The sequence below is a fragment of the Cupressus sempervirens genome, chromosome 11 (assembly GCF_028749045.1).
Source record: "Cupressus sempervirens isolate cs-2001-9-10 chromosome 11, ASM2874904v1, whole genome shotgun sequence".
Classification (NCBI taxonomy): Eukaryota; Viridiplantae; Streptophyta; class Pinopsida; order Cupressales; family Cupressaceae; genus Cupressus; species Cupressus sempervirens.
The window spans coordinates 107608295-107634780 of NC_143128.1; the positions used below are offsets into that span (position 1 = coordinate 107608295).

A 26486-nucleotide genomic window follows, 5' to 3' on the forward strand; every position below is an offset into this window, starting at 1 on the left:
CACAATACAAAAACCTGAATTGCTGAATTGAATACAGGTACGTGGATACGACAGAACTTTTTTAGGGGTTGGGTATATTTGGGTATGTCCATACAAAAATATTATGATAATGATATTAAGAGACATTACCAAAAGAGTTGAGTTGGAAAGTTTCAAGAGATGAGTTCTTTTTAAAAAATTTCACAGTTTCTGAAGTTGAGTTCTTTTGGAAACTTTTGTCAATAAGGTATTATTAATATGAGTTCATTTCATTGGGAAAACCACACTTGAATATTTATTTGCTTTTGTTGCCTTTGTGGCTTTTTCTAAGATTCTGAAATTATTGCCCTTGCTGAGGTATAAGGGTTCTAGAAATTATTCTGAGAATTGCTCTGAATTTGCATTGGCAATTGTGCTAAAGTATACAATTGGCCATCTCTCCTATTGTCTTTTCTGTGTCTAAGGAGATAGGTTATTGAAAGATATTATTTGCATTTGTTTCATCAATTCCATAGCTGCACACTGGAGGTTTGATTAGAGGGATAGACTGCTGTTTTCATTTGGTGGCTGCGTATGGACCCCATCAACGTTTACAACCTTTTACTAGACCTGGTCGTCATCATTTAAGGCTGGGCGGCTTGATTTGGTGTCCTGTGATTGCATTACTGGAAATCGCAGGTGTTAGAAGGGCAGCAGTTTGGCTTTGAGCAGGGTTGGGCATTGTAGAAGAGGCTGAATTTGAGATTGGTGGATCTGAATCTTCTTCCTGAAGGCCTGTGTGGGCATTTCCTAAGCCCAGCAAATTAAATCTATGACCTGCGATTTGTCTATTAAGACATACAGCTGCATATTCACAACCTGTGTGTGACTCCAGGTGATCTGCGTTTGGCAATTGAAAAGGATCTGTGCACATTTGGTGGACAGTTGATTGGATTAGAATCAAGATTCTCTTTACTGCTCAATAGAAAAGGATCTGTGCACATTTGGTGGACGGTTGATTGGATTAGAATCAACATTCTCTTTACTGCTCAATTTGGTTGCTACAGGTGGCTGTGATTTGTTAGAAAAGGGTGGATATCTATTCCAGAACTGCAATCCGAGCATTGGGTAGATTGATTCACATACAAATTAGGTTCCAAATTATTTGTTATTCTCAATGCATACACAAAAAAATACGATAACTGCATAATTGTTAATTGGTATCATTTGTTCTGTTTCTTGTATTTGCTTTCAATATTTTCCATTGAAGTTTTATGTATTTCAAAAACCAAAGGAAAAAACACATATAAACCAGTAAGATTTGAAAAGACACAAACTCAGAAAAAAATCATATTATCTCCATCAGTATATTAGCTGCTGAACAGACAGGTTCATTACAGTGGTATCAGAGCGTTTTCCAGCCAGCCTGCAGGAATTGGGCTCAAAGTTACTGATCAGTGGTTTTGTGCAGGAATTGTTAGCATTGGTGGTTGTTTTGCATTCAATATCATGGGAGATGATAGAAGGTCTGTGTCAGGTATGCACTATACCCGTAGAGGTCATACAACTCCACCTAAAAAAGGTGAGCCTGAGATACAGTTTGGGTTTGTTGGTAGTCCGGGTGGTTCAGGGGGTTCAGGAGTTAGAGATGTTGATGCTAAGATTGATAGAGAAGCTATGCAGACATTCAGGAACCTGGCAGCCAGACAACAACAGATGACAGGTGTACTACAGCAATTGTCTAACACTCTGTAGCAAATAGCACCTAAGCCACATGGTTCGAGTTCGAGTTCAAATTCAACAACCAAGAGATTCAGATGAAGTTCGGCAAGGTCCAAAATTTTGAAAAAAATTGCCTTATATAGCTTCTCAAATATATATATAATGTAATAAATAAATAAATAATAATAGACGAACATACAAACTATTAATATTTTGTAAATAAAATATACATAAAACATTAAAGTTTCTCTTATAAAAAATGTGCATAAAAATGTTTTACTATTAATAAAAAAAAATATATTACATACATTATAATTTATAATTAAGTTTGTCGAACTGTTAAATAAATTACATACGGCATAGTTTATAATAAAGTTATAACTATTTAAAAGCTAAGAGAGAACGAAAATGTTTGGAATGTTCGTCAAGATAGGGTAATTTCCATCATTGTTTCCTCTAACATAGAAGATTGATCACTGTACATGCAGAAGATTGGTCGTTGTCGTTGTAGCATCGTTGTGGCATGCAAACTTTTCATTGCCGAGTGGAGAGTCTGTCCCAAATAGATGACGGGTTACATCAACAGAAATTGAAAAACCCTAAAAATGGCGAACTATAATATGTTTCCTGGAAAATGACAACAGAAAGTCATGGACGAATTTCATCCTGAATTTATGCGAATGTTTTTCGTTTTTCACAGCTCCGCCGAATTTTAAACCTGAAGCTGAAAATTTGGCGAACCCTGTGACCTAGGATAACACTACCTCGAGGATGGAGTAGAGAGATAGCTCAAGATGTTTTTGTTGGTTCTCATAGATCTCGAGTCGAGGATAGAACCCAAGATGGTGATAGGTATAGAGATGCAAATCGGATTTGAGTTGAGGATAGTGGTGGGTTAGTTAACAGAGCTGGCATACATACTAGCACTCATGATAGGCTACAAAGGCACATGTTTCTGAGACCCAAGGTGGATGCAGTTAATGTTGAGTCTAAGACCACTCCTTTTGCTAATGACATGGCAGCACACTTTGGGGAGTGGAATGCTTTACCGTAAGTGATTAAAGAGCATCTAAATTTTGATAGGTTCCTGGCTCAGAAGTGAGAGCATTCCAAGGCAAGACACCTGAGAGATAGAGGCCTCGACAGACAGAGTTACAGTAAGTTGCCAGTAAGAGGACGTTAGAACACTTTGATGGTAGCAGGAGAGTTACAACTCGAGCTCGGATTCATAAGCTTGACACTTACTTCGCTTTGCATCCTATGTCAAAGGTGGATGCTATCAGATTTGGAGTGTTGCATTTGGACAAATACTCATGACTAGTGGTCCAATGGGTTAGTTTCCTTGCGGCATGACCAGATCACTTCCTAACAGGAGTTCGTGGGTCACCTAATCAAGAGACTTGATAGGAAGGATCCAGAGGTGTACTTCCGTGAGTTGGCTCGGCTGAAGCAATCTGGTGGATTAGAGAGTTACATTAGTGAGTTTCGAAGACTTTCAAAGATGGTTTATGATATTTCAAAGCACAAACGAGTGATGCTATTTATGGAGGTATGAACTGAGCCACTTCGTGGATGGGTTAAGTTGTTAGACCCATCTTCTTTATAGGTAGCGATGAGGAAGGCACACAATTTGGAGTCATCTTCTCGAAGCAAAATTGCTTCAAAATCTTATGCCCCTCCGTCTATTGATGAGGAGTCCCCATTAGTTGTGGAGGACAAGGGCAAGTCAATAGGGAGAACTAATGAAACTTCTAGAGAGGATTTGAGGAGACAAAAACTCTGCTATTGGTGCAATGGGCCTTTCTCTAAAGGTCATACTTGTGCATTACGGCCAAAAGAGGTAGCAAATAGTGGCATGTGGGTTTACACGGATGAGATTGAGGATGAGTCATCACAGCAACCTAAGGATGACAACGAGGATGACCATAGTGGCAATTTTGTTTACACTACGATGAGTGTTTAGAGTTTGATATTTGACTCATGTTCAGGACTTGCATCGAGTGCAGAGTTGGTCTGTATCTAAGTTGGATTATTTGCGGGATGATTGGATAGGTTCAGTAAAGGAGAGTATGTTGGAATCTCCTATTGAGTTGTCTTCTAGTGATGTCTAGACTTCTACATCATCAGCACAAGTGTTGGGTGTTGTGTTACAGATCATGTTATTGGCTCTAATGATGGTTCTGGCATACAGTTGGTTCAGTGATGACAGGGATGTCACGTGCTTCTTATGGGATCCTGGTGAAGGTTTCAGTGTAATGTTGAATTGCTTGAGGACAAGCAATCTTGGGGAGGGAGGACTGCAATGTCCCCATTTTTGGCAAGTCTATGCAATTAATGGAGTTAGTTCATCATAGCGACTCTCATGAGCTGACAAGGTGATTTGGGGGTCTTGGGTGCAGATTTACTTATTATAGTAAGTCTATTTTTGGCAATATTGTGGGTGGCTCTGATAGTTGGGTGTCACCTACAGTGGATGTGGTAATTAATTGCATGAGCTCTTATTTATTACTTAATTATTAAAGTTGCATTATTATAATAATATTTTATTATAATAATTATATTAAGAGACATTACTAAAAGAGTTGACTTGAAATTTTCAAAAGTTGAGTTCTTTAGGAAAACTTTCACAGTTTCTGAGATTGAGTTCTTTTGGAAAATATTATCAACAAGGAGTTATAAATATGAGTTCATTTCATTGGGAAAAGCACACTTGAATATTTATTTGCTTTTGTTGTCTTTGTGGCTTTTTCTGAGATTCTGAAATTATTACCCTTGCTGAGGTATAAGGGTTCTGGAAAATATTCTGAGAATTGCTCTGAATTTGCATTGGCAATTGTGCTTCAGTATACAATTGGCCATCTCTCCTATTGTCTTTTCTATGTCAAAGGAGATAGGTTATTGGAAGATATTATTTGCATTTGTTTCATCAATTCCATAGCTGCACATTGGGGGTTCAATTAGAGGGATAGAGACTGCTGTTTGCATTTGGTGGCTGCGTATGGACCCCATCAACGTCTGCAGCCTTTTACCAGGTCTGTTCATCATGATTTAAGGCTGGGCAGCCTGATTTGTTGTCCTGCGATTGCATTACTGGAAATTGCAGGTGTTAGAAGGGCAGCGTTTTGGCTTTTAGCAGGGTGTGCATTGTAGAAGAGGCTGCATTTGAGTTTGGTGGGCCTGAATCTTCTTCCTGATGGCCTGGGTGGGCATTTCCCAAGCCCAGCAAATTAAATGTATGACCTGCAATTTGTCAATTAAGACATACAGCTGCATATTCACAACCTGCGTGTGACTCTAGGTGATCTGCGCACATTTGGTGGACAATTGATTGGATTAGAAACAGCATTCCCTTTACTGTTCAGTTTGGTTGCTACATGTGTCTGCCATTTGTTAGAAAAGGGTGGATATGTATTCCAGAACTGCAATCCGAGCATTGGGTCAATCAATTCACATACAAATTGGGTTCCACGTTATTTGCAATTCTCAATGCATAGACAAAATAATACAATAATTGCATAATTGTTAATTGGTATCACTTGTTGTGTTTCTTGTATTTACTTTCAATATTTTCCATTCAAGTTTTATGTATTTCAAAAACCAAGGGAAAAAATACATAAACCCATAAAATCTGAAAAGACACAAACTTGCAAAAACAACATATATCTCCATCAGTATATCAGTTGCTGAACAGACAGGTTCATTACAAAGTACAAAATTTAAAAATAGTATGCAATGATAAATAATATTAAAACCTATGCATATCAAAAATAAAAAATTTAAACCTAAAACTATAAAAAATAAATTATAACATTGTGTGGCAGAGCGGGTCAATTTGCCTCAACTCTGGGCAAAGAGGGAATCACAAGACGAATTTGGGCATAATCATATTTGATTTTTCATGACGAAGCTGTCTCTCGGCAAATATTTCAGCAGTCATCAAGAAATGACCTAATTCAAATACCAGAAATTCTATCCTGCTCCCAATTTGGTTGAATATTGCGAAATTATTTCCATGTCACACAAGGTTGCTTGTGGCTAACACATCAAGCAAGGGTGCAAACTTTTGTGTTAACAGCTCTCTAAAGTTATATGGTACTTTACTAATGTGTTTAGACAGAAGTCTACAATTTTTTGGAAGGAGGCAAATGGAAAGTCTAAGATTCTTGGATCTCAAAGAAACAACATATATCTTGCCATAAAAATCCCATCTAAGGTTCTCCTTCCAGTGAGCTTCTCTAAATATGAAATTTGAGAGGATTTAAAGTAATGCTAATATCCTTCCTTGATTGAATTATCTAGCAAAATTTCTCCACACTAAGCTTTCTTTCTCTGTGGAGTATTTTAATTCTTAGAATATCAAGTGGTATCTTGATTATGTATTGTCTCCTCTTTAGTACAACATGGCATTGTTCGTGGATTTGCCTATTACAGACTCTCGTAGGCAGATGGGATTGATGAGAGAGTCATTTTTGGCGTTTATTTGGTGATTGGATGGCTCATTATGCTCTTGGAGATATTATTTTATTTATATTTTATCATCATTTTTATACGGGGCCTACATGTTATAATTCTAAGTTGAGTTGCACTTTTTTATAAAGTTATTTATTATTAAAGTGCATTATAATGGGATTTTAAAATGGATGTTTCTAGAAGTTCTTAGTAACTTCTTAGAAAAGGATGCTTCTAGAAGTCCTTAGTGACTTCTTAGAAAAGTAAATAAATAGAGGGCTTGGCCTCTCATTTGGACAGAAGCGAATTAATGATTCTACTACCATTCTCTTTGAGCATTTGTGGCACCATCCAGGTCTGCAAATATTCAGCATAATCCTTGAGAACGATACCTCTCAAGAGATTGCATAACTGAGGAAGTGAATGATGAAGGGCCACACCACCCTTACCCACTCACAATCAAGAAAACAACAATATGGAGACCAAAAAAAATGCTTCACAAGAAATTTTATTATACTTGAAGATCCTTACAACACCCACAAGATGATATCAAGCTTCTCCTTGAGCTTCTCTTTGAGCTTCTCCTTCCACAACTTCTACTTCTCAAGTTTCTACTCCTCGAGCTTCTATTTCTTGAACTTGATTACAAATGATAATAAGCCTTGCTTAAATAGGCACTTCTAATCCAAGACATTACAAACACAACCAATGTGGGATAAAAGGTAAATACAACTACTTTTAAATAAATATTAAATTCCCACCCAAATACAACTAAGCACCCAACAAATATTAAATACATGATTTATCCAAAACCTTCTAGAATTTCCACCTACACAATATCCACAACCTTCTAAAACTTCCATAACCTTCTAGAATTACAACTAAGCACCACCATGTGGCCCAATTAGAAAATTACATTTCTTTTATGGATCACAACAAATATTAAATGCAAGATTTAAGAAACTTTCCACAAGCTTCTAAGATGCCACCTACACACCTCGATTAATGTAATGACAACTATTTTTTTTTATTTTTCTATTTATGCCACCTATGCACCTCGAAAATAAAAATCCTCTTTTCCTTTCTTTTCTCCTTTTTATTTTTTTATTATTTCTCCTCTAATTTTCGTCACTTTTCTCTCTCCTCCAGTTTTTTTTTTTTTGCCTTTTTTTCTTTTTCAAATTTTTTTTTTTTTTTTTCCAATAATTTTCCAATGCAAGATGCTCCTGCATCAGTGAAAGACCTTCTGAAGGGTTGCACTTTGGAAGTGGTATTCAGCCATTTCAAGTTGAGCTTAATTTGTATACTCAGACCACCTGAGGGTTTGAGTTTCTGGAAGCAGTCCAAAAAAGCAGACCCGAAAAAGCAATCTGAAAAAGCAAATCCGAAAAAGCAATCCGAAAAAGCAGATCCGAAAAAGCAATTCGAAAAAGAAAAGCGAAAAAGCAGATCCGAAAAAAGCAAGTGAAAAAGCAGATCAGAAAAAAGCAAAGCAGAAAGACAACATTGGAGAAAATTATTACAGCCATCTATAATCAGGTTCCTTTGGATATTACATGCATTGTCCTTATCATTTAGATGCATATTAGGAGGTAAGGCTGTAGGTGAAAGTTGTATCAGATTTAAGCATTATTCTTGCGGATGTAAGCCAAGAGTCTTAGCCATTTCATACCAGTATTGAAGTTAACATTTTATGTGCAATAAAGGAGACATAAATTGCTGGTCTGATATAGTGTAATTGAATATGTATTTATCATTCATGATCAACTTATTAGTTTGCATGCCAATTGTTTGACAAAATGTCAATTGGCTGTAGGTTCTCTTTTTTGGCATAAATAATGTTATAATTCTGTATACCAAGTGTTTGTCAAAATTACTAGTTGTTGTAACTGCATATTGCAAGTAGTTTCAGTCACATATATGCATTGAATATTGTCAAAATAAGTTGCACATTCATGTTAGGTCATTGTTTAGTCAATTTAGAGTCTTTTTGCAAGCATTCTTATTGATGCTAAGTGAAGGAAAGAGCCATAAAAGCAAACTGAAATTTTATATCAGTCATATGACCCTTGTATGCAAAGTGTTTACTTGAACCTTTATCAGCATTTTGGGATCAGATTTGAGCAGGGTCATTACAGATTACTCCCGCTTGAATAGCGGTGGCAAGGTGAATTGTACTTTATTTAATCCTCTTGTTAGATAAATGCTCTGCTTTGGATGATTCCTACAGCATTAGAAGCATGTTCTGGATACCACACTGCATTCTTCTAGGTTTAAGATGGGAACCCTATTATCTGTGCAATATAATGAGAGCCTTTCACATCTTCTTTAACTGTAGACTTACTAAAGCTGTTGGTAGTATTTTCTTGGATGGGTGGGCTTTTTGTGGGGCTGGGATCGTATTTCTTGGTTTGATATTCAGTTTGGTTTTAACAGTTTTACTAGTTGTGTTAAAGATGTTCCATAGATTTTATATGAAATTGTGGCATGTTGAGTCCACTGAACTGTTGTGGTTTTTATTTAGGCAAGAAAAGATGACAGTTAAAAGGAAAGAGGTGCTCACTTACAGATTTTTGTCATTTTCCTTCAGTTACTTTGCAATTCACTTTGATGCTGAAATTGCCCAAAGAAGAGTTCCAGAAATTTATTGCTTAGGGCTTCAGTATCTTCATAAAGAATATGTGGCACACCCCAATGGCCTCCCCAAGACTGCTCCTGCTGTAGCTTGACCAGAAAATGGAGATATTCAACCTGCTTCAGGGAACCTGAGTTGAAGATTGAACCTCCTCATGCTGTTGAATTGGTTCTGCCTTAGATACTGCTATTGATCATTTTTCAGATGTTAAGGCAGCTATGAAAGCAGAAAACATTAATCGATGTCTTTGTGGGTCTTGAGGCTGAGACTGCTCTGGAGAGCAAGATCTTGGCTAACTATTCCTAGCTGGAACCCTGTTGGCCATTTTATTTATGCTAAAGATATTGTCAAGACATTAGAAAAATCCCTGTTAAAGATTAATCTTTCTTTTAGTTTCTCCTGGGGTTCTGTCAGTTGTAAGTTGGTTCTGAACACTGACTGTCTACCAACTTGAAGTCTTGATCTTTTAGACTTATTTCCAAGAAGTTGAAGTTTAATGATCCATACATGGTACTACCACTCTCATATTAGTAATTTCTGCTAGCTTTCAATAACACTTGAATCTTGAAAGGGATGGAACACTTGGATCATCCCAGCTATATTGGAGGAACCCATAAGAAAGTCTTAAGACAAGTCCAAAATGGTTGATGACATGGTACGATGCACTATTAGCATAAGTACCTTTGCTAGTCAATACTAATGAGTTCCTTATCAATCACCAGAGATCCAAGTGTGCATCATCTTTGATATTCACAAATGCACTTGAATGCCCATACATGTCTTCTTTTCTTTTTTACTACATTCAAAAAATTATTATATATATATATATATTCAGGATACACAACATCTGTTCAGAATAAAAATTACATTCTTAGGTATAAGTTTCTTTTTATTGAATATCATATGCAAAGAAAAGCCTTTCTACATTTGTTTCCAATTACTCACATGTCCTCTTTGATCTGTATTTGGAACGAGAACAGAAATTGGTGTTCCAGTAGTTTGACCTGCAAAAAACTATAAAGATGATCAAATACTCAACACCATAAATATTATACAATAGTATCAATCATGTATTTGCTGTTAGGAAACAAAATAAGCCCCATATAGAACAAGAGTTCAAAACACAGTCTTTGTTCACAAAGTGCTTAAATTTGAAAACTAACCTTCAGATAGGCCAGACAGAATCTTGCATGTGTCAGTTTCTTTTCTAGGAGTGGTGATACGGCTTTGTCCCGGCCTCCTAAAGTTCAAAAAAAATTGAAAAGGCATTCAGAATACTTATAATCAGCCATCTTCTCTGACAAGATGAGCTAACACAATATAAATTTCTTGGCAGCTTTCAATGAAATACATACATGCAAGGGGGAAAATATTGACTTTAAGATCAAGTGATGATCAAAAGAAGACAAGAGAACCCATAAACACATTCACAAAAATGTGTGATGAGTAGTAGGATCGAAATCCCATGGTCAGTGCCTAATGCCTACCAGTTTCTTCTACTACCCTATACCTTTGACATTACTCTAAGGCCAATCCTTGATCACTAATCCTCTTATAAGCCATTTTGAACAGATAAACAGTTATCAACAAATCAATAGCAATATAACTAAGCACATATAGTTTGACATGATATTATCACTCAGTGCTCATTTGACAAATCAAGATACAAGTATCAGTATATCAACTTTATAAAAGAAAGCAGCACATATCAATCATCATCCAATGCAAAATAAAAAGTAGCCCACAGACACACATCTGCTATTGTTAAAGCCATCCTCTGATCGTAGACTAGTCTCATGGTAAGAACAGTTTACTTAAGCTGTTCTATAAGTATCATCCGAGAGTTTGACATAGACTATGGATATACAAACTGAAACATAATAAATTTAAGAGTTTCACTGCAATTTATGTGTCCACGACCATCCTTACCACAAATCATAGATCTACAATACAAACGTCTTAAATCATCTCTGAGGTGGTAAGGAAGCTACAAAAAGCGGATACATGCCGTACTTTGAATCCAACACAATACCCTTTGTTGCCAATATAATTTAAGTACCACATTCATTAAGTTTCTGCTCAGCTGTTCCCATCTGTTCGTGCACAAGTAATATAACACTCACAGCTAAAATAAACCTCAGGAGACATGCAACAAAAGCCAGTAAGGAAACTATACTGATGAAATTTAATAGGACACGATATTTTAATATTTATTAATTATTAATTAAAAGGGTAAAATTGCAAAGAGGTTCTTCTCCTTATATAGAGATTGGAGAAGAAATCATCCGGACAGAAAAACATTACAACTTGCTTAAGCTAGAAAGTGAATATTAAAAAAATGGAAAGAAAAATTTGCCACTGAGGTGATATTATTACAATCGTAAGTCTTATCTGCTAATAATTTGATATTATTCAGATATATACAAACAGCAATAAATATAAAGGCAATAGCAATCAAGACTGAAAACAGATATCATGCTCTCTTTGTTAAAATGGTTGATTTAAAATAGATTTCCAAAATAAGGAGAAGTGCTGATTGGATAAGGCTCACTGGCCAAGCACGGGAAAAATTCCCAGTCAATCTCTCTAAAATGCTTACCTGTGGGAATTTTATTCTTTATTTGCACATTATATCTTCCTTAGTTTAATGAGTATGCGGATAGAAAAAGCTTTGATAAACTAGGCAATGTATAGGTGTCATATCCCCATTTTGAGATGAATTTTGATAATAATTAGATAATACAATGTTAGTAAATAAATTATAATTATAAAGTTATATTAAAACTAATATTAAAATATAAAAATAGGAAATTATTATTATTTAATCTATATTATCAAAGAAATAATATTTAATATGATATTTTAAATAATTAAAAAATAATAAAATCAAAATTAATTAATTAATTAATTAAATTAAATAAAAGAGACAATGTTGTAGAAAGTATGTTCACTTTCTAAATAGAATTTAATAATAAATACAAATAAGTAAGTAAATAAATAATATAACATAGAATAATATAAATTAACTAAATCTAATAAAAAAGCCAAGAGATATATAACAAATTGACATGACTTCTTAAAATTAAGATAAAAAAGGAAGAAGAGTTTATTTTAGAGAGAGAGAGAGAAGGAGATAGGAGTTCAAAAAGGAAAATAGAAGAGCAATGTAATATGAAGAAAATAAGGAAGTGACTTTCTAAAAAGGTATCAATGATATTGAAAGGATGTGAACCTTCAAAAGAGTCATAATTATGAACAATTGTGGCTCTTCAAAAATGTTATAATTATAAAGTATTGGGACTTTTCCAAAAGATTTTAGTTATGAAGTGTTGTGACTTTTCAAAAGAATTATAACCATGAAGTGTTGTGACTTTTCAAAGGATTTGTATTATTAAAGGTCGTGACTCTTGGAAAAGAAGAAACAAAAAATATTATTTTATCATTTCCTTATAATTAGAAAAGGAATTCTAGAAAGTAAATATAGAGTTGAGATAATCTAGAAGGACTAATTCATTGAAGGGTCAACTAATGATAGAACCACATGGACCAAGCAAATAGAAAGGTAAGAAAGGTATGTTTATGGATTATATTTATTTTATTATGTTTATAAATTTATTTATATTAATGAATCATATTTGTGGATAACTTATGCATATACATATGTATATGTAAAGATGTAATTCAAAATAGATAATGCACAAGACTTAATGGTTTAAGATCAAAAGAGTTCCTTTTTAGGGAAGAGATCTTAATATGATTAATAGCATAAGATCAAGAGAGTTCATTAGGGAAGAGAGTGGTCTTAATGTGGTTAATAGCTTAAGGTCAAGAGAGGCCCTTTGGAAAGAGAGTGATCTTAATATGGTTATAAAGCCAAAATATTCCATAGATGTTAACATATGCATGTGTCAAGAGCCCTAGATAGAGAATGTCTCTTCTAGGAAGGACCTTAAAGGGAGCACTTCATAGAAGACAGAGAAGTAACCAAGGATCTCAGGATTCTCAAGAGGGTTATTGATCCCGATGTGGAGACGTCTTTAAGGTTGGGTTAGAATAGAGGGTAGAATAGTGAAATATATTTTATTATTGTATAAATTCTAACATTGGCTTTGCAGGTATTATTGTCCTTGCTAGTGGGGACATTACAACAGAAGAGAGATCACTACAAATATGATCTCATCATTGCATCTCGTAGGTTAAGTTCTTTCAAACTTTTAGACTAAATGATGAAAGTTTTGACATAAGAGATGACTGTTGATAAGGTTACTTTGCAGTTGTTTAGGTATACATTCAATTGGTGTGCATCTGAATATTGAGCATAGTTTCCTTAGATAAAATTGATTGAATCATTCAAAAAAACATAAGACTTGTCTTGCTCCTTTCTCTGGTACATTAATGGAGCTCGTATAACAATTGGGATCATATAAAGCACCAAATCTTGGAAGTTGTAACCTAATGAAGACTGATAGAAACCTCCCCCATGAGAGTTGGTGCATATGCCTTGATATTGCTCACGTTGAAAACATCATGGACCAAGCTGAGCTCTAAGATCTAATAGAAATGCACCCAATCCAGCTTCTTGAAAACTAGACTAAGGCCCATATTGGTGGTCTTTATCTTCTGGAGTTGTTTGTCGTTAATTGCTAGACATATGCTTATCCCAATGAAGCTAAACGCCATCACCAACATACAAAGAATGGTGCATCCAGCGATGGTTACAAAATACGTGAATTTCACATGGGTGTTTTGTAGAAATGTCTATATTTCATAAGGAAGATTGAGTAAATTCTTCGGCAAAAATAAAGATTTATCTTACTCCTGCCTATGGGACATAAATGGAGCTAAAAGAAGATTCTTAAAGGCGGATTCACACAGAGGTTGCATATGCACTTCACAAAAATTCAGCATTCAGCATTCAGGCATTTTGGCCTTTAAAATATTTTTTAAATATATTTGTGATCACTATATCTTTGTTGTCAGCAATTATCTAAAGCAGCAATCTTTTTAATCATTGAATGAGTTATTTGAATGAAATACTCTGGTCCAATCAATTTATGTGTGTATATCTATCTAGTTTATGTCAGCACTAGACCTAAGTATTTTGTATGGATGTTTTGGTTGATATTTACTCCAATATGCCAGATCTATGGAATTTATATGAAAATTGTAGCTAAATATCAGTATAGAATAGAAACATGTTTCGAATATCATCTCAGCTACAAATAAAAATAATAATCAACTTTGCTTACTGTTGTGAGGTTTTCACACCATCGCCCCAAAATTTTGGGGACCCCCTTTTTTGATCGCCTTGGCAAATTTTTTTTGCAGTTGTCCAAAAAATTTAGATTTAGAAAATTTTACACCTTGGACGCCTTCGGGCCAAGAGGGATGTGGTTCGAGTTTTTTTTCACCCAGTCTTAACTTGATTTTCCAAGGCATGTAATTTTATCCTTAGGCCAAACAAATTTCAAAGACAACTTTTTTAGAACAATACTTGGCAAGATAAGTTTACAAATTTTTGGGACTTATGACGGATTTTGAAAATTGGATGTAATTGTATAATCTTGAGCATTTTCAAAATGAAATTTTTTAGGTTTAATTGTTTTGGAAAGTCTTTAATTTTTGGTGAAAAGGGAAATTTTGTGATAGTGAAATCAAATTGGAAAAACCAATTTTGAATGCTAGAAAAATGATTTATTTTGGAAAAAAATTAAAATTGCATTGCAAAATTGAAAGTGGACTTAATTGCAAAATTTTGCATTAAATCGGTTAAAAAATTGCCTTGAAGATTTAAAAAATATTAAAAGAGATTGGTAAATTAAAATTGAAAGTCAATTTTAGCTCGCTAAATCTGATTTTAATGATATTTTAATTACTAAAACATTATTAAATGAAAAATTTTAACATCTCCAAGGCTTTCTTAATTTTATTTTGCAATTTTTTGTCACAACCGGCAATTAAATGAGCAAATTTCACTATAGGCAAAGTAAATTTTGGCTTAGCATTTAAATTTGGGCCATTTGATAAAGCTCTAATTTAATTTTCTTCTCCTACAGGGCTAGTCGGCCAGCTTGGAGGAGCAAAGGGAGTGTGGTGTAAGAGGGCTCCTCCTCTCCCATTTTCTCATTCCATCTCAGCTTTCTTCTATGCTTGGTGATTTTCTTTTCAAGGAGCAGATTTCATGTGTTTGGCAATTCTCTTGAAGGAGCAGCCTTCTATACTTGGCGATTTTCCTTCTGGAGAGGCAGCTTGCAACCTTAGGCTATTTTCTTTGGCAGATTTCTCCTTCCTTGGTAGACGATTTTCTTCTTAGTGCAGATCTTAAATTTTCTGCCCTAGCCGATTTTACTTGGGGCAAATATTCTCATTGTTTGGCAGTCTCCTTCCTCCAACTTTAACGAATTTTTGCCCTAGACGATTTGGAGGGCAGATCTGAATATCTTCCTTTCGCTTGGCGATTTTAAGGAGTCTAATTTTCTTGCAAAGGGCTGCGAATTTTGCACCAAATCTGGGCAAGTTTTATTTGATAGAACGGCATCATTATTTGCAAAGAGGCTTACTTTTCGTAAGGTCTAATCCGAATTCAAAAAGGGCCTAGCTATTGGTAAAGGTAAAATTCAATTCATTTTAGAGCTGAAGATTGGTCTATAAGCGGATTTTTCTCCTTGTTCTTGCTTGGTTTCGTTTCCCTTATATTCTTCTTACATTCATCATCCACCACTTCATCATCCCATTGATAGGTTGAAATTTGGAGAGATAAGTGTAGATTTCATGATAGGACACTTGGCGAGGCAGAAATAAGCTAGACCACCCTAGGAATGAAGTTGGGAGATATAAGTGTAGTCCATCCTAAGGAAACGAAGAGGCAGAAATAAGTGGTAGTCTCACCCCTAGGTTGAAGATTAGAGATTGATAAGTGTAGAGATAGGACTTGGCGAGGCAGAAATAAGCTAGATTCCATTGATAGAAAGAAAGTTGGAGATCGATAAGTGTAGTCCATATCATTTAGAACGAAGAGGCAGAAATAAGTGTTTAGGATGGTAGGTGATAGTGCAGGCAAGAACCCAAAGTGAACGAATACCAAGAAAGACAAGGAAGACATGATGCCCAAGACCGCCTTCTTCTCGAAAGTGAGGCGAACAAGTGATACCAATATCGGTACAGTAAACATGATACAGTTAAAGGACAATCCCCCATGGCAAAGAAGATTTACAAAAGCGAAATTGTACATGCAACGGCCTTCCCTCTTACCTTGCCTTGTCCAAAATTGGTCATGGAATGTGCATCCCAGTTTGATTTCGTTAGTAAGTCCATCATTTTTTATGAAGGAAAGAGAGTGTTAGCCAACATCGGCAGACAAGTGGTCGAAGAAGCATTTAATATCCCCCTGGAGACAGTAGTAATGAGGATCAGATGGCTAAGTTATTCCAGGATAACTAGGAGGTTTATTTCATTCATCTGAAGCAAGATTGGCTACATGAAGGCAAGAAGGGAGTCACCAAGTCATCAAGGCTCACCATGTCAGATTTCAAATTAGAGTATGGCGATCTCATTGTGCTTCTCAGCCGGATCATGGGCCTAGCTCAAGGTATGCAATTTGAAAACCGAATGTACTTCTTTATTGATGAAATTGAAAAGGGAAAGAAAAGATTTGATTGGGCTAGGATTATAAGCTAAATTTAGAGTTGCAACTTAGGACAATGCAAAATCAAAAGCAATTCTATATGGGGTCCTACCTCTTTTATTTGATTTAGAGGCAGTGAAAACTAAAAAGTGAATCTCAAGGAAGAGCAAATTTGGAGGAAGTGATTTGAAAATATTTGAGGCTTCACAAGGCTTGGTTATTCATGAAAACCAAATTCGAATAGGAAGGTTAGAAAAGACCGGGAAGGTTAAGGAAGGCAAGGATAATGAAGGAGGAAAGCGAGACAAAAGGTTGAAAGAGGTCAAGTTCGATTTCAAGGTGGTGGCCAAAAGCAAAACTCTCAAATTGCACGGAGGTTCACGTCTGGGCAAGCCATTGAGGCTAAGGCAAGATTACCCCAAGCGCATGGAGACCTCACCCTTTCAAGGTCAGGACATCGAATACAAGCAAGTTCAAGTGGTGATGAGGAAAGCTTCTAAGGACGAGCTCAAGCATCCAAGGCTTCACCACATCTTAAAGATTAAATAAATTTATAAGATAAGGTTGATGAGGTGGCAATTTCCTGTGCATGCAATCAAATCATGCCAAGTGTCCTATGTTCTCATTGGCTGTCAAATTATTGTAATTTTCTCATTGGCCCACAAAGTTGGTGCCCTCATGTAATTGGTTGAATGATGGCAACCCTAATTAGAGTTCCTAGGATTCAATTTGGATCGTTGATTTTGCCTCTTTATCTCTACCACTGGTTGTAAATTTTGGCCTCTTTATAAGGCTAGTTGCTCTCATTTGTAAAGGGTCGGAGAAAATTGTTGCTAAGATAATGCCAAAATCATTTTTTTTATCATTGTTGTGACTTGCATGGTGATTAAGAACTTTTGGTGTTGTTGCATGGTTTCTACTTCCAATAGTTAGAATTAGATTTCCTTTTGAAGTTGTTAAAGTAGATTTTATTTCAAGAAGTTGTTAAGTAAGAGTAAGAGTAGATGGACAGTTGCATGGTGATATTAGTGGATGTTTGATAGGGATCTATAACTAGGCCACTAGCATCCTAGTGGCTTGTTAGGAAGCCCTACGTGGTAAACTAGTCCTTTCCCTTGAACCATTGCATCTATGGAGGTAGAGCCGCTGGTTAGCTTTCATTAGATTTGATCCATGTCCATTTGCTAATTTTTCCATTCGTAGGAGTAGGGGTAGAATAGCAAGTAGTTAAGTAGTTGGAGTTTTAAAGAAGAAAGTTAGGAAGGTATAAGTATCTAAACATACCCCCGTCATCATCACCACCAACACCATTTGGAACTCATGCAAAACTATCATCATCACCACCATCACACCAAAAGTCCAAGATATCCTTGAATGAATAGTGTAAGGCCGCCTACGTGATTACCAGCAAATAACATCGATATAACTGAGTTAGTATCCACAGGTGTAAGGAACATTGGAGTTTTTTCTCATGTCTTCATGAGTATTAAACTTTCAAGAGAGGGATTGAGTGTTTGATATTCCATATCAAGTATTCAATCGCTATATGTTATGTAGTGGTAAAAAACTGACATCAACACTTACCAACACAACGAATATTTCTACAATTCAAACTAGATTCAGGGTAAAATATGATCTAGGAAATTCTTAATCAATATGCATCATGGTAGGAAAATAATAATAATTATGGTACCACTCAACAGCTAATATACCACAGATGCACCATTCCACTTATATTAATCCTATTTCTCAAAAAATTCTAGCTTTGTTTACCCTCTCCAGCTTGCAAATTGCACTTTAAAATGTTGCAAAGTAAGAAAACATAAAAGAAAGAAACCCATTAGAATACAACAGTGCAATATTCAAAATGAATAACTAAAAATTATTAAAAGTACCAAACGTTGTTAGAAAGAATAGAACTGTCTTTCAAAATTTAATCCATTATAAATGATAATGCTAAAAGATTTTAGACATTGTAAGTTCTGCAGAATCATGATCAAACAATTAAATTAATGGACAAAATGCTATAGAGTCTTTCTCAATGTCGACAACTAAAGTAGAAATGATCAATTTGTATGTTAAAACAGATCTGTTATAAAGAAAAGAAGCAAACCTTCTGTCTAGTTCAACTTGAAGATCAGCTTCTGAGATAGGAATACGAGGTGGGCATCCATCAATTACACATCCTACACCTCCACCATGGGATTCTCCAAATGTTGTAACACGAAATAAAGTGCCAAATGAATTTCCCGCACTAGCTCTTACATCTGGAATTTTATATAAGAAAAATCAGAATAAATTGTCATCTGGATGCTCTTCATAGCAAATTGAAGAAAAAGGTACAAAAGTAATTTGCAAGATTTTCAACACAAAAAAATCTAATTTACTTATTTTGATTAAATCTTTCAAGTTGAAAATTTATCATCGCGGTGATTTAAAAATACATGTGAATGAGTTGAATATATGAATAAGTGATATTTTCCAATTATTTTCGTCATATATTTGCATGCTTAATTTTGACTAAAGTTCAGTAGATTTGGAAAATGCTTAAAGAAACTGCATTTATATACGATTTTAGCAACACTTCCTAAAGTTTCTTCAAATTAAATCTACAGGATGTTAAAGCTCCAGTCCCTTGTGGGGTTGACAAGAAATTCCTTGACAGCCATATATTTTTAAAAAGTGTTTTATTTCTATTATTTAGTTACTGTGTGCAAACAAATCCTTTTGGCCCTTTCATCTTCCGTAAGTATATCGATAGATTTGTGGCCATTCCCGAAATATTGCAAGATTGCAAAAAACAGATTGAACATCTTAAAGCTGAAGAAGGATACAATAAAGAAAGGTAGAATACCCCAAATTTTATTTGGCAAAATATCAGTGGGCTGTGCAACAATTTTTTTGTTTTATGACCTCCTGCCAATTGTTCCCCAAGCTGTTTTGCATGCTTGACTACTGATCAAACATTCTCATCATTTCTCAGTTTGACAAAACTACTCCTATGAGCTCTCACTATTGATAATCAACCTCCTTTAGTATCCTGATTCATGTGATATTTTTTGGCAGACGCACACCCTCATCCAATGGCTTTCTAGATTGTGGGCCTCTCTTCTCATGCTTCCAAATCGAGTTATCAAGCAGCGGTACAATTGGTGATAGATGACATTTTGTTGTGGATGCTAGCACTCATCATCTGCCCTGCTCCTTCCAATGATACTTTCCCAGAATGAATTTTGAATTTGGTGCCCAAACATATAATGTAATCCAATTGTATTTCTCATTCAAACCTGATGATCAAAAACCACCATTGGAGAGCAGATTTAAATAAGAGGTTAAAGCTGGTTTCAGATTCTTCCCACCCTGTCCGGCTGGGTGTGCTAGTTTGCAGGTCCCATAGCCTGCTTTGGCCTCATGGACGTTATTAAACTCTTTCATTTCATTAATTCTGATAGCAGCCCAGATGCATCACTATTGACTAATAACCATGGACCACATGTACTATCTTAAGAGCTACAGCGGACACAACCATGTCAGAATCCCAGTGTGTCCTGTGAGAAAACAAATACTCAAATATCATTGTTGATATAAAATCAAAATGTTATAAAGCCTCTCAAAACAATGTTCCTAACCAGAAAATCTATCATCTAAAGCATTGAAGCAACCTAAATTAACAATTGCTAAAATTTACTGCTCCAAGATTTGGGAAGGTGCCCAATTAGAAGCCATATCACAGAAGGATTTGAGCAATTTTATGAGCAGAAGCCTCCTTTGGGATGCTGAATCCCAATCTCACCATGTGAGCTGGCTTTGAAAACATTGCAAATAAGTTTGAGTTAATCATCCACTTTTCCTCCTGCCTTGAACATCATTGGATCTTGCAATAAGATATAGTGAATCATCCATTCCTCCTTCCTGGAACATTACTGGGTCTTGCAATCAGATATTCTCAAAGTTTCTGTCCTGATGAAGCCTTCATATTCTTCATTTAGAAAGAAATTGGACTGAAGACCACTTCAACAGTCCCTTCAAGTTGCATTCTTGTGGCTTAGAGGAGAAAAAAAAAATTTCCTTCATATGAAGATCTGGTGAAGGTCAAGGACGTCACTCAGAAAATGCAGATGTTATATTGAGAAGAAGCTCAAATATGTTAAGAGATCGATGAAAGAAAGGAACAAAAACTTATTCAGTAACATTTCAAAGAAAAGGAGCAGCGTGAATAAGAAATGATGGGCATTTATGATTCATGAGAGCTCCATACTCACAGAAACGGATCCTTGTTGAGACTCTGATACACCTAACTCAGAAAAAAAAAGAAACCAAAAACCAGCAGACTTATGGCTTAATATAGAGACTATTTGCTTCTTCCATTAGTCAAGTATTGCTAGGAGATGATCAAACCATATGTCAGTGATAAAAACTGCTAATAGCTCAACTTTTTTTGATTCAAAGGCTATCAGCAATGAAGCAGTTATGTTCTTTCATTGACTTCTATGACCATCTATTCTCTCAAATGTTGAAGCTTCAAAATATTCCTGACCTGTGACAAAACAATTCTCTGCTAATCTTCTCCAACGATGAATTTTTTAAAAAATCTTTTAAAATGATGAAAGCAGAGGCTCCTAGCGCTAGATGGCTTTCCTCTAGGGTTCTTCCATGTGTTCGAGGAATCCTAAAGAAAGATACAGTGAATCAGGGTTGTCAAGGTATGTTTCCCCTGAATTTGACTGCATCTTCCTAGTTCTTATCCTTAAAAAATCCAGAGCTGATTCCTTCAATTTCTTCACCGTTGCCCTCTGTAACACTACATAAAAGCTGATTACAAGTCAAAAACGAATTTTACCAAAATGGAGCAGATCTCTGACAGTATGCCAATTGTGCATGAGGTCTCATAATCTTATCAGACTAGAAAAAAAGACTATGAAAACAGTAGATGGGACATTCATATCCATGTCCGATGAAAATTCAATTTCTCAAGGGAGTGGTGAGAGTAGATACAGTTAGATCTCTGCATTGATTTTTTATCTTGGTTCAAAGGACCCCTGCTTGTTTCTTTGAAGCTTCAAAAGGACTGCAAGGAGGGGCATATCTCTTTTCATTATACTTGCTAAATCTCTCATCAATCTATTTCCACAGCTAAATAAAAAATGCCAATCAAGGTCTTCAATGTTAATTCAGGTCTTTGTCCTCTCTCCTGTCCATTGTTTGTAATGACAAAATTCTCACCATGTCATATATGAAGGTAGCTGAAATAAACATTAGTCCCAATCATGTACAAAGTGGTGCTGGAAAACTGATAAATTTTGGATATTCTAATGTCTGTTGTCTCAGTGTCTTCCCTGTAAATTGGAAATGGAATCGTAAGTTGTGCCCCAATCAACATAGCAAGAACTTTATAGTGTATACAACTTGCTTGAAACATTGTACCATTAGAACTTTAAAAAAAGGTCTCGGCATAAAAGGGCCAGCATGGAAAAGTGTATTCATTCTCATCTAGTTTATTGGAAGCATGTTCAGCACTGACTTTCTCCAACTTTCCACTCTTTGTACCTTCAAGTCTCATCAACCTATTTTTTATGTTGTATACATAGACAGCATTTTCTTACTTCAAGAATTCAATTAAACCAACCGATGGACACAAAGACACTTGAACTCTGCTCATGGATTTTTGGTGCACTTGAAATTCTGAAGTCATGCAAAGAGTTGCCAGTAAGGAGGTAACCCAAATTTTTAGTTTCACGAAGGATCATCTTTACTACTTTGACTCTTAGCAGGGATTACACAAACTTGGTTGTCTCTCTCCTGAACCAGCCATTGCTAGAATTAAACAAAATCCTACTTTACTTGATCGGAAGCCCATCAAAAAAATGAAGATAAAATTTTAAAATTCTGATAGCTCTTGATTTCAGAAGAAATGTGGATTGCAAGGGAACTCATATCTGTCTGTCCTTTGATGCAAGATTGTCTGACAACATTTATGACCTGCAGCTAACCTCCTTGACTCATGTTGATGTTGTTTCCAAGGAGGTGATGGGTAACTTTTTTGCTGATGCTGCAACTTTTGTCAGTATGCTCAAGTTTATGGGCTTGCATTTAACTATCATTATTTTTTTATTTCCACTATGGCCTCTGGTGTTTTCGTCTGTTAATTGTTCAAGGGAGCTTTAGACTTCAAACACTATTGTCTGGATACAATTTGCAATTTAGTGAATGCTTTTTGGTTTCCTAAGAAGGATCAGTAATAGAAACACTCTTTTGCCTTCTCAAAAGAAATAGCAGCAAAGATCTCTGGTACATTTACTGGGAATTTCATGTCAAATAGATTCAAGCGTACCACTCAAATTCTCTACATATTCCCAAGGGTACACCTCTTATACATAAATGAACCTCAAAGAGCAGCTGATTAAGTTCACAACCAAGCTTGCATTATTAAACACAAAATAATGTTAATAAGATGGCAAATGCAGCCCATCAAATTTAAACGCGTAGTTTAAGATACCAAGAAGTAATTATTGAGCCATTCTGCTCCATGGTATTTAGTCAAAAATCATCCCAAGTATAAAGACTTGTCAAAATGATGATAGAGGTAAATCATTTTTAGGCTCTACAGTCTAAACAGAATACAAGAACATTGCCCTAATACATATAATATTATAAAATGCCTACTCATAGATGGCAGATGCTGTATCTGAGAAGAGAAGTGGATAATCAAGATGTATTATTTGACAAAGCTTGGAATGAGACTAATGCAACCATTTATGATACTAGACTTGATATGAACCAAATCAAAGAATAGACATGAATTGCCCACTGAAACAGTCAGTAAAGTTTGCAACAGCACTAGAAAGCAAATCAAATTATAAAGATGATCCCAAGATAACTGAATTTTCAGACAGTCATAAGGATGGCTTCGAAGAAATTAAGGGCTTCTTACTATAAGTAGTCCTAATCTACACAGATCTTCTGCTACTATTAATAATTAGTGACGAGAAGAGAAGTCATGATAAAGCAAGAGCATCCAATGTATTAAAATTGCTGTCTTAATACTGGCATGGCAAGTCCTTTGTGGAAACCGCAAGCAAATTTTGGGAGAACAGAAATTGGTCCGACATTGCCTATAAGCCTAAAGTTTTTCTATATTTTCTCAATTTCTAAACATCATGTGAATTAACAAACCCAAAAAATAGAACAATAATTCAAAGGCAATCCAACTTCATACATTGCCAAAGTTCTTCTTGGTTTGCTGCACAGAAGTTGGACAAAATCTTTTCGGCCCATAAAATCGAAAAGAGCTTTGGCAAATATGTGTGTCCCCAAACACCAAATATCTTCATTCTAAAAAATAAAGTTTTATATGTTTAATTATTATGGTAAAGTATACTACAATAAACTAAGTTCAAACCCCAGCCACCACTGCTTGACTTCCAAATTGGTAGAGATGTACAGGGCTAATTAGTTTCTCAGGTAAATAAAGCTGTATTGTGCAAATTAAAAACCTATTTAAACTTCTCAAACTAGTAATATCAATGCAACCAATAATTAGGAAGGGAATCTGGTAGAATGGCTGGGGCTTTCAATGTAGACCCTTGGGTTCAAATCTTCATAGGTATGTAAGCATTAATGTAAGCATGTGAGGTTCAGAGCAAGTCAGGGATGATATTTTCAGAATGAACAGATGAGATGAGATAAAATAAAGTTAACAGATGAGATGAGATAAAATAAAGTTAATTATATCCAAATGACACCCACAAAACCTGACAGTCAGTGTTAGGATTTAACGAGACAAAAATAGTAATTACATGCAAATATAACCAATAACTGAAAATAATAATGCGCACAAAAGAGAACACAAGACAAAAAGATTTTTAAGTGGTCCACCCAACCCTTGGGCTACGTCCACCAACAGCGAGTCCAATATTTTATTATCCATTGATTACAACCTAATTACAATCTGTAATCCCACCACCACAAGAAGCTATTACTGTATAATGCACTACTGAAAACTCCTAACCCTAAGCCATTTTATACAAGTATTTTTGCCACTTTAGGGTTAAAATTAGTTACAACATGTCGGCCCAAAAATGCCAAAAGAATTTTTCTCAGGGGCTGCCGTCCCCAAACTCCCGCTCGGAGCCCGGCCCAGCCCTAAACACCACCGAGAAATTATGGAGTATGTATAGTACTTCCCTGATCAATCACCACAAACTAACAGTAAGCAGAACAACAAACATTAATGCTGTCTCAACCAACCGAGGAGAATGTTGCTTCCTTTATTGGTTAGTTTTTCTTCCTTTGAAAACCATGGTCCAATTACGTTAAGGGCAATGTTGCTTCATTTTGCAGCTTTCTCTTCTGCTCTTGATTGTTGAAAACTGTAGGCCACTTAGCACTCAAACACTATTGCTTCTTTCTGCTAGTTATATCTTCTTTTTTTCATTGTTGGAACAATGGAAACCAATTAACTATAGTTCAAAAATAGAACCTCCCAACTGCATTTCAGGTCTCCCACTGAACTACTAGCCCTCCTTGTATTCAAGATTTAGTGGTAAGTGGACTACATCTTCTAATAGACCAGATGAGCTTACCTAATCTAGATTAATAACACATTCGCAACCACGGAAAAGCTTTTACACATTCTTCAAATACCATATCAATGATGTGTTGGCCCTCCATGTGTGATTGTGATCTGATGGTGTGTGGATTCGTCTTCCAATGTTGTCGGAATAAATAATTCCCCAAGTTTCTTTAATAATGTATTATTGCATAGTTGAGAAGTTCTACCATGGCATCCATTATTTCGAATGACACTATATGCGAGACAATCTCATTACAAATTGTTTGTCTATTTACTGTTATACTGCTCTCATGTAGTAAGTTATATGTAACTTCTCTTCCTATACATCCTTTGTGACACTCTATTAAGGCCAGGGCTATTGAAACCCTTGATAGTCCAACTATCTCGTCTCCAAAGACTTGCCACTCCATAACAGAAAACCAGAAATGAATTAAAAATACAACTTAAAATCAATAAATCGCCCCTCCTACCCCCATTCTAACATCCCTATCTCTGTTTTACGGACCTGATAAGAAATAAAACTGAAGCTGCTGCATAGAGGACTCAAACTTAGCAATTTTGATAGATTTTCAATAATTCTGCTTATTTGAGCCAATTTTGTCAACCGCATTCGAGCCCCAAATGAGTTTATCAGATCCGACTCTCAACAGTAAGGTGTCACTATTCTACTTATCTCATATTTCATAAAATATTGTGGTTTTAGTTTTCTTCCTTATATCAATATATTCTAAAATCCAACGACTACTCCACGCGGAAAATTTACCAGTGAAAAACTTTAGAAATAAAAAATTCGAAAAACAGTAACAACATATAACCAGATTTAAACCCATTTTTTTATATAATCAAAACCAAAAATTGCAAGAGCTTTAAAAAAATGAATCTTTGTACACACCAAGTCTGCTCGATCGCATTTGGCGAGGGCGAAACTGAAGATTTTGAGATATCTTTACGGTTGTACCTTCCGCGAGTCCATCTATCCCTGAAACCTTCAGAAATGCCTTGGAGAGAATTGCTGAGCTCATTTCTTCTGGTTTTTTTGATCTTTCTCTCGGGTTTCCAGTAAGTTTCTGCGACACAAGCTCGATATAATAATACAGCAATTTACAGGTACATACACATTGGGTATCTGCTACCACGTGATATTTGAAGTTAGGTGTGGTAGCTCCTTCCCTTCCATACTATTTAAAAATGGTAATCATTGATTCGGTAAAGCAAACCATTTGGTGTGGTTGGTGTGGGGGTTGTTGGTGACTGTGATTCGGAAGAAAATGCTTGACCCGTTTAATGTCCGGTGAAATGTGTAATAATTTTTTTTATGGGAAAAAATTAGTAATTTTTATTATTGGTATTAGATAGACATTAAATAGGTATTTTTGAAGCAATAAAACTGTTTTATTTTTTCCACGGAGGCATTTCCCTGACGTGTTTAAATCGTACTCGTAAGAGATGATTTGGCAAGTTATCAAGGGATTGTCGAATACCTACCTTTGACCTAAAAATATCAGGCTTGTTGGTGTACTTTTCGG

The 26486-nt window shown here is 35.5% G+C and overlaps 1 protein-coding gene across 1 annotated transcript in view; it reads right to left on the bottom strand.

Moving 5' to 3' along the window:
• The window catches only part of EMB1144 (chorismate synthase, putative / 5-enolpyruvylshikimate-3-phosphate phospholyase), a 36888-nt gene extending 10751 nt beyond the window's left edge, over positions 1–26137 (bottom strand). The window contains exons 1-4 of the mRNA XM_089811381.1: positions 25853–26137; positions 18502–18655; positions 9928–10004; positions 9710–9768 (exon numbers count right to left, since the gene is read on the bottom strand). Coding sequence (XP_089667507.1) covers positions 9710–9768; positions 9928–10004; positions 18502–18655; positions 25853–25982 — 420 coding nt within the window. The 5' untranslated portion in view covers positions 25983–26137. The remainder of the gene's footprint in view (positions 1–9709; positions 9769–9927; positions 10005–18501; positions 18656–25852) is intronic.
• Positions 26138–26486: the final 349 nt, after the last annotated feature.